This window comes from Vespa mandarinia, chromosome 2 (genome assembly GCF_050613455.1).
Source record: "Vespa mandarinia isolate Hongniang chromosome 2, ASM5061345v1, whole genome shotgun sequence".
NCBI lineage: Eukaryota > Metazoa > Arthropoda > Insecta > Hymenoptera > Vespidae > Vespa > Vespa mandarinia.
The window spans coordinates 4655001-4665000 of record NC_140811.1 but is presented as its reverse complement, the minus strand read 5'-3'; the positions used below and the strand labels follow the sequence as shown (position 1 = coordinate 4665000).

Genomic DNA, 10000 nt, shown 5'->3' with positions numbered 1-10000 from the left:
TATACATTACGGTGGGAGAGAAAAAGTAGCAAGAAATTTGGACAAAAGACTCGCTGATAGTAGATAATGCAGGCTCGTACTTTTTTTTTTTTTTTTTTTTTATATATATATAATATATATTAACAAAATTATTTCTTGCAGTCAAGTAACAAGTAATGGTAATGATAATAATAATAATAATATAATAATACACAATAATAAGATTAGTAGAGGTAGTGATGCTGGTGGTTGTGGTAGTAATGATATATATATATATATATATATATATATATATATATATATAAATTCTCAAGCACAAGACTCGGCCGCTATTTGGATAATTGATAATAATCATAATAATTAATCTCTTGCGTGCCACGTGTGTGCGTGTTGTATAATGAAAATGCTGACGTCTGTCCTTTTTCTTTTCTTTCTTTTTTATATTCTCGACGAATTCGATATCATGAAAAAAAAGAAGAAACGAGAGAGATAGAAAGAAAGAAAGAGAAAAAAAGGAAGACCACAATGAATAGGAAGGCAGTGCTGCTTACTAATAGTGCAATTAAGTATTGTTACATTTTATATACAAGATTTATACATAACTTTCGTTATAATTAATTAATTAATTAATTAATTACTTAATCTCGATATCTAAAAAATTAAATTAAAGGAAAAACAAAATGAAAGATCCATGATCGTAAGACTATATATATATATATATAGTTTTATATATATATATATATATATATATATATATATATATATAATACCATGCTTAGTTGTTAATAAACTACTACCGTTCATAATAATCATAATTATCTAAGTAAAACGGAATAACTCATAATGAATTCAGTACATGATTTATTCGAGAATCGAACAGATATTGATAAAAAAGCATTGATAAGAAAGTAACGTAATACATATGTATATATATATATATATATATATATATATATATAAATATATATGTACATCTATACAGATAAATATAATATATGCGTAAGCACATATAAATCAATGCTACTGAATTCATTGTGAGCCGGCGTCGATCGATGTAAGCCCTACTGCCATTATTAAATCTATTCTACAATAGGAGGCCGACATTTCACTGTGTGTATTTGTACGTGTGTGAGACGTCAGTGCTTTTTCTTACAGTCTTTACACTATCTAAATACATATACATATACATCGTATATGTATATATTGTGAGAGTAAAGTTATATTCTCTCTCTCTTTCTCTCTCTCTCTCTCTCTCTCTCTCTCTCTCTCTCTCTCTCTCCCACTCTCTTTTTCCTCCGTTATTCATTAGCCACTTCTGATAAGAAATTCATCGACGTTGTTTCGAGAGTCGAGAAAAAGAAAAAAAAAAGAAAAATAAAAATAAAAAGAGAGAGAGAGAGAGAGAGAGAGGATTGAAATAAAAATTCTAATATATGTTTAGACGTATGTATGTGTGTGTGTCGGTGGGTAGGTTTATATGTATATATGTACATACTATTAGCGTGCGAGAGAAAGAGAGAGAGAGAGAGAGAGAGAGAGAGAGAGAGAGAGAAGGAGAGAAAAGTAAATCTACTACTCTTCTTCTCTCTCTCTCTCTCTCACGTGCTTTAGAATCACGCTTTTTGAGATTCGAATTATTTTTCCGTCTTCTCGCCCTGCATTCCGATGATAATAAATAATAATATTCGCGAGTACTATACCGACGGTTTGTGCTAGTACTGAAAGTGTAACTGTGATAACCGTGATCGTGATTTGTGTGATGGCAATAGTGATAATGATGGTGATAATGGTGGTGGTCGGTGGTAATGGTGAGTGGTGGTGGTAGTGGTGCTGATCGGGATAAAAAAAAGTATGTCTCCAGTACGCAAAAATAATTTCTTCTCCCATCGAAAATTACTATACAATAGTGGTAAATAATAGTGATAACGTTTTACTCTTTAAGTTTCTATATTTTTTATTTATTTATTTTTTCTTTCTCTTATGAGGCTCGTGTCGTTTCGAAAATGGAAACAAAAAAAAAAAAGAAAAAAAGAAAATAAAAGAAAAGAAGAAAATTATCAACGAGCATTCTTTTTTCGATGAGAAAAATATCGGCCTTAAAGAGAAAAGTCGATATCTCTGATATCGATATCAGATTGATAAAAACATCAACGAAGGAGAAACGTTGTACAGACGACGATGACGAGGAGGTGATAACGATGACTACAATGACGACGTTGACATTGACGGGGGAGTTTCTCTTTCTCTTTTTCCTTTTTTTTTCGTTTCGTTTTTTCTTTTTTTTTTTTTTCATTTTCTAATCAACCAAAAAAGAAAGAGAGAGAGAGTGAGAGAAAGAGAGAGAGAGATTGAGAGAAAAAGAGACCCGTCGGATATGTACGATTTTTACTGACTTCTCTCCCCTTTAATCAATACTTCTAACACACACAATAGGTGTCAAAAAAAAAAAAACAAAAACCAAAAACAAAAAAAAAGAATTAAGAAAGATTAAAAAAAAAAAAAAAAAAAAAGAAAGAAATAAACAGTACATATGTACATATATTTGTCAAGGCATTTCAATGTTCTATTTTTTTCATTTCTCTTTTACGAAAAATTACAGCCACATATTTTCGGATTTTCCACGAGTCGGAAAATGTGTACGTAGTAAAAGAAAAAGAAGAAGAAAAAAAAAACAAAAATAACGAAAAAGAAAAAGGAAAAAAGGAAAAAGGAGAAGAAGAAGAAACAAATAAAAAAAAAAAAAAGGAAAAGAAAAATTAGAATTTACAAAAATCCATCCTCCCATTTGTCTAACACAAAGTATATATACAATATAATGTAATAAAAGCTCTGCGCTTCGATTAACCGATTAATTAGCAAACAGCCTGACTGATAAATCGTCACTTACGCTATATTTATATATATATGTAGTATACGTACGTATTATATAAATATATGTAAACAACAATAACAACAACAATAACAACAACAAGAATACAAAGATAATATGATGGTGTATGAACACACGCACACAGAGCCACGCACTCATACACACACATACACACACACACACATACACATACACATAGAGATTAACGAGTCTATAGAAAAAATTTCGGGTCTTTCGTCTCTTCCTTCGCACGTTTTAATTGACGGTGATTAATAAAAACGTAGGTCGGACGCGGAGTTTAGTGGTGATAAGGGGGTTTTGTGATCGAGGGTGAAGGAAAGAAAAAGAGAGAGATAGATTGATAGATAGATAGATAAATAGATAGAGAAAGAGAAAGAGAGAGACAGAGAGAGAGAGAGAGAGAGAGAGAGAGAGAGAAAGAGAGACAAAGAGATAAAGAGATATAGAGAGACAAATATAAAAAAGGAAGAAGAAATTAGTATTGGTGATGATCGTTAACTAAATGCTGTCTAATAACATCAAAGAGTTTTTACACCGAATTAATTAATATAAAATACGAGAAAAATAATATATCTTTTTGTGTATGTACATACAATATATGCGCGCATACAAACGGGAACGAGCGTACGGTGTTGGCTGTTAACAAGGAGCATTGTTAACATTTATACAAATCCATGGAAAAGCGTGCGACATTTTTTCATTTTTTTCACGCTTTCGTCTTTGTAATTGTTGAAGAAAAAAAAAAAAAAAAAAAAAAGAAAAAAAAAGAAATCGTTAAAGAGAAAAAAAAAACGAATTCCTACCGACGTCACTTCTTTTTAATATGTTTTTTTTTTCTTTCTTTCTTTCTTTCTTTCTTTCTTTATATTTATTTATTTATTTATTTTTTCTTTTTTTTCTTTAATAATTATTCTTTCCCTTTCTTTTTTTCGTTTCGGTCTCTACAACATTTTTTGTTTGAATGCATCTTCATTAAATTCATGTTACTCTTTCAGGAATGATGCAAGAGAAAAAAAAGATAGAGAGAAAGAGTGAGAGAGAGAAAGAGAGAGAGAGAGAAAGAGAGAGAGAGAGAGAGAGAAAGAGAGAGAGGGAAAGAGAAAGATAGATAGAGAAAAAGAAGGAAAAATGAAATATTGTTGAGAACATACCGTTAAGGGCCACCACCGTACGCAACGCACATGTATGGTTTGTAAACGCGCGCATGCGTTCAATCTCATTTCTGAAATGCAACGAGGTGGAGGTAAGTTGGAATTGGGGTGGGGTGGACATGTACATGCGGCATTTGGTTCGTTGCACTCGGGAAGAAATACAGCCCCAGCTCCGGGTACGACGACGGAACAACTAACGCTCACCGTTTGCGTTCATATGCTTCTACTAATGTTCTAATGCAGAAAAAGAAAAAGAGAGAAAAAGGAAAAGAAGGAGGAAACGTGATTTTTCCTTAGAAAAAAAAAAAAAAGAAAAGAAAAAAGAACCAAGAACCACCAGTTTTTTCTCTCGTATTCTTATTTCTCTCTCTCTCTCTCTCTCTCTCTCTCTGTCTCTCTCTCTCTCTCTCTCTCTCTCTCTCTGTCTCTCTCTCTCTCTTTTTCTTTCTTTTCTCTTTCCTTTTCAAATTTATATTGCGAACTGCATTGATATCGTATATGTTCCTTTTTCTTCTTTTTTTTTTCTCTTACTTAGATTTTAAATATGTCTCGCAATTACTCGAATGAACGTGATAATCGTTCTAGAAAGAAAGAAACGAAGGAAATCGATCGTTTCTGCGAGAAAATTAATTAATTAAATAATTTCTACGCTTTTATCTTTCCATAAAGAAAAGGATAATTCTGTCTTGAGATAAGAACGATAAAAATAAGAGAAAGAGTAGAATAAGAGAGAGAGAGAGAGAGAGAGAGAGAGAGAGAGAGAGAAAGAGAAAGAAATGTATATAGAAAAAAACAAATCCGGAGAAAACTGTATTTGTTCCAAGTGCGGTTAGTGTGCACAAACAAGCTAACATCAGTTTACTAGGTGGTTTACCTATGATTAGGTATGTGTGTATGTATATATATATATATGTATATATATGTATGTATCTGGGCTAGCAATCAAACTGGTAGTTATACAAGTTGATAAATGGATAGAGAGGAAATATAGGAACGTTCATTAGAGTTCACAAACGATGATGTTCGTTGATTAGCGGAGGGACCCTTTTTGAATTCTGTAAAAGAGAGATACTCCTCTCTCGCAGATATGGATGCATTAAGTGGAAATTTGTGATTTTAGTGTGACTTGCTAACGTTATAGTTTCTAAGCGCACATACATAGTGATAAAGTAAAGATAAAATAAGAAGAAGAAGAAATAGTAGTAGAAGAAGAAGAAGAAATGGATTGAGTCGATGGGATTTTCATGGAAAATTATCTTGGAGATTTGATAAGGGGATTAAGTTTGTGTGATTAAAGAAAGGAAAAAATGATTGTTTGTTTTCTGTTCTTTTTGTATGTTTCTTTGTTACTTTCTTCGTACGAAGAAATATACTTTCTTCTTTTTGTTATTTCGTAAATGTCATGTATGAAACATGTGATGTCTGTTTATGTTGTTGTAATAGATCGCGTACACCGTTTTCGTTATAAAATAAGATAAACGAGCGAACAGGTGGTCAAGTAGTCGAGGAGAAAATTCGACGCATCGATGAGGTCGATGAGTAAACGTGAGTTGTCATGAAAGGGTTAGGCCAACTCGGTATATGAATGGCTTAATAACACGAGGACAGAGTTAGTATGTTAATATATAAAATCTAAACGATGATGTTGACAAAAAAATTCACTTCACATAAATTCAAATAGAATTAATTTGACGAACAAAAACGTCTGATGAAACAAAACTTTTTTATTTTTTTTTATTTTTTTTTATTTTTTTATTTTTTTTTGGAAAAAGAATGAGCGATAAGAAAGAAACGAAAACGTGTGTACGTGCGCGTGTGTAGATGTATGCGGATTTATACATTTATGTGATGTATGTTATGTAATGTTATAAAGATGGAACGAGTCCATTAGAAAACGGAGAAACAGACGTTTGTCTTTTTGCTTCTCTCTTTTTTTTTTTTCTTTTTTCTTTTTTCTTTTTTCTTTTCTTTTCTTTTCGTTTTTAAGTATTATACATACTGTCTCGTGTACGAGGAAATGTTGGAATAGGTGTGATGGTGGCTTGTGAGAAGGATGGACATATGGAGTGGTTCAACTCGGGAAAGCTAATTGGCTGGTAGTGTCTCTCACCTGCGACCTCGCTCGTTCTTCAAAGTGCCGCCATACTTGTTTCGCGTCCCGATCAGGTCAATTATCTCGGGGATACAACTGGCGAATATGGCCTACATCGCGTGATAGAACAGAATACAACACTCGCATCAATACACTTGTGTAACAGGGTTGACTGTAATTTTTTTGTTTTTTTTTTATTTTTTTTTTTTTTTTGTGTGTTCGTGTTTGTCTTTATTCTCTTGTTTTCTTTTTTTTTTTCTTCTTTTCATTTTATTTTTCTTTTCTTGCTTTGGTCGTTTTTTCCTCCATTCTTTTTTCTTCTATGTTTTTTTTTGTCCTTTCTTTTTACACGACTTCGCCCATTCGCGTCCCCCTTTTCCCGCTCGCGTAACTCACTTTTTATCATCGGTCGTTTATTTATTTTTTTTTTCTTCTTTTTTTTACTTTTTCTTTTTTCATTTTTTTTTAGCGAAATAGTAGCGACGATAAGAAGAGGAAAAAAAGAGAGAGAGAGAGAAAAAAGGAGAGAACAAAAAAAAGAGGAGACATACCGAGTGGCATACGCACAGTCGCGTAAAATCACGTGCGACGTTATTTTTTCTTTTTTCTTCTTTTCTTTTTTTTTTCCTTTTTCGTTACATTCATATGTTTATCTTTTTTTTCTTTTTTTTTTTTTTTTTTTTTTCTATTCCTGCGCCTTTAAACGCGTTTCGTAGCACGCTCTCTATGTAAATACATTATTTATTCTCCGTACGTTTCTCTACTTTATTTATCATTATTCCTTTCTTTTATTTTTTTTTAATTTTTTGTTTTTTTGTATTTTTTTATTTTTTTTTTTTATTTTTGCTTCTATACATTTCCCGTCGTCCTGTCCTTCTCTTCGACTTTTCTTTTTTTGTTTTCTCTCAAGTGTCGAGGGCGAGGAGAGTCATACATTTACATATAAAAAACGAAAGAAAGTTTTGGCTCATCTACAGGGCAACGCGGCTACTCATAGAGACACGATTATTAGTGCTGTACCGCTATCAGCGCCACGGCCCGAACAATTAGTAAAATGCGTGGATAATGATAAACACGTTCCAAGTAAAAGGGCAGGGTATATATATGTATGTATATATATATATATATATAAAATAGAGGCTATATATATACCTACACCTATGTCCTACACACCTACACCTAAAGCCTAACGAAAACTACAAGTATATGTGCCGACACGCATAATCTATTTCAAAATACCCTTGCAATTGTAGATATATGTAATATCCACACGGTATTTGTTATTGTGAGATATCATAATATATATGTATCGTCATAGTAAAAACTATAATAATAATAAGAAATATTTTAATATTAATAATAGTAATAACAGTGATAGCAATTTTCCCCTTTCGATATCTTCCCTTTCAAATTTTTTTCGATTATCCTTTCACATTTTTTTTTCTTTTTTGTTTCTTATCTTTTCTATCGAATAGTCACGGTAATCTTTATTTATTTACTTTTATCTTTTTTAATTTTTTTTTTTTTTTATACATAATATATATATATATTCGTGAGGCTCGTCGCACCGACCTTTCGTCAAATTCTTGAATTGGATCAGGATTAGATCGAACTGGACCTTACAGGTTTGAATGTAGCAAATTAGAGAAAAATAGAGAGAGAGAGAGAGAGAGAGAGAGAGAGAGAGAGAGAGAGAGAAAGAGAGAAAGAGACAGAGAGAAAGAGAGAGAGAGATAGAGAGAGAGAGAGAGAGGGAGAGAGAGAACGATTGTTTATATAATTTTTTATATCAAAAGAATGTACAACTGATTCCCACCCGATTTTTAAATTTCTTTTTTCTTTTTTTTTTTAAATCTCTCAGCGTTTTACGTTAATCGGATCATTAATCGGATTAATTTAGAACGTAAATCGAAAAATGAAAATCTTAAGTGTAACTCGAAGAGTACGATGAATTCTATTTTCGTGATGCTGAAAAGACAGTCATGAAATCCATGAGAGTATATAATCTATTCGAACATGCACATCACTTTTCTTTCGCGTTTTCGATCTCGTTGAAAAAGAACGTTTTTCGGTTTCTCCATTTGAAAGGGGGTTGAACTTGGGCACACGTGACTCCTACATTTTCTCTCTCGTTTCTTTCTTTTTTTAAGAAAATTTTTTTCTTTTTTAAATATTAGCGTGTCAACACGATCATCGTTACTGAGGCTGTGATATTTCGTTTATGCATCGCGCATGTGTGTACGAAGGAGCGAATTTTTTAATGAAAAATTTATTAATTTTTTCTAATTCATTTTGTTTTTTTCTTTTTATGTAAATATAAAAGTAAGGCCCAGTTCTTCGAATCGACCGAAATATATTCTTTTGGGCATTCAAAATATCGAATTATTTTTCCATCCCCATTAGCCGATGGATTAAATATCAAATGATCATTAATTAACATTTTTCACATAATTAACATTCTGATCGATAATGAAATTGATATCGTTCCTGTGCTTTTTCGCGTATTCAATATGTGTTATGAATTGTCCCGAGAACATAAATTCAATGAGAAAGATGAATAGATATACGGCGAGAGAGATCGGATCATGATATTTTTTTTTCTCCTAATACGCACGCGTACACACACACGCTCGCGCGGAAGTAGGTAGATATCAATGTGTATCGTTTAAAGAATTTACCAATCTCCCTCTCTCTGTGCGTGCGTGTGAATGTATGTATTTTGTATATAATAAATAAATAAAGAAATATATATATATATAAATATGTTTAAAAATATATATATATATATATGTGTATATATTTATTAAAAATTTGTGTGTTAACTCATAAAAAGTACAATTTATAAATGAAAGATGTATGACAATAATGGTGAATGTACGACGAAATTAATATATGTATAATATACGTGTGTATATGTATAAATATATATAGAGAGAGTCCTCCAAACGTGATTTATTAAACTAAGACTACCTGCGTGCCTCGACGAATAATAGTGGGTTGTGGGCGTGCGCTTGTCGGTGAACGACGGAGAAGGAGCCATAGTAAAATGATCGATCTCATTGACGAGGCCTCTTATTGCAAAATTTTCGATATGTGTGTGTGTGTATAATATATATATATATATTACATGTATATATATATATATATATATCATGTATATATGTATATATATCAAGCTGAAGCCTTATGATAAAGATATAATATAATCTATATTAATAATAGCGCAACTATGCTTGGGAGATCGTATATAGTATAGTGAGATTAGATAGCGCTAATGTGATAGTAACGTGTGAAAGAATATATAGCAGCGAATATCTCGATCGATTCTCGACTACTGGGATCTACGTAGAAAAAGTGAGAGAGACAGAGATAGATAAATAGAGAGAGAGAGAGAGAGAGAGAGAGAGAGAGAGAGAGAGAGAGAGAGAGAAAGATAAAGATAGAGAGAGAGAAAGAGAGAGAAAGATCGCATTTTCGAACGAGTTTCCAATTTCATCGTTTCAAACGAAACATTTTATATGCCTCGAAGCATACTATATCGAAAGCTCACTATCGACTAACGAACGATCGCTCAAAACGCTAAAATACAAGAAAAGGATGCGCTGCTACTCGTCCGTTCGATTTGACGATACGTGCATTACTTTATTTTTGTGTTATTTTTTTTTTTCTTTTTTTACTTTTTTATTTTTTTATTTTTTTGTTGACTTCGGTTTAATCCTTCACTCTATATAGGCTTATACATCGAAGGGCATGATTGATAAATACGCGTGCGAATTTGTTTTTTCTAAGACCGCAGCCTTCTCCATACATTGCACCGTGTAATTTTTTACTACACGCGTTTGCGTTTTCTATGAGGGAAAGAGAGAAAGAGAGAGAGAGAGAGAGAGA

At 32.1% G+C, this 10000-nt stretch overlaps 1 protein-coding gene across 11 annotated transcripts in view; it reads right to left on the bottom strand.

Annotated features, from left to right (window-relative positions):
• The window catches only part of slo (calcium-activated potassium channel slo), an 83737-nt gene that overhangs the window by 48343 nt on the left and 25394 nt on the right, over window positions 1–10000 (bottom strand). For 6 of the 11 annotated variants that reach the window (XM_085664782.1, XM_085664783.1, XM_035861598.2 and 3 more), the window contains exon 6: window positions 6131–6222. The exons of the other annotated variants lie outside the window; for them this stretch is intronic. In XM_085664782.1, the coding sequence (XP_085520908.1) occupies window positions 6131–6222 (92 nt within the window). The remainder of the gene's footprint in view (window positions 1–6130; window positions 6223–10000) is intronic. 11 annotated transcript variants of the gene reach the window in all.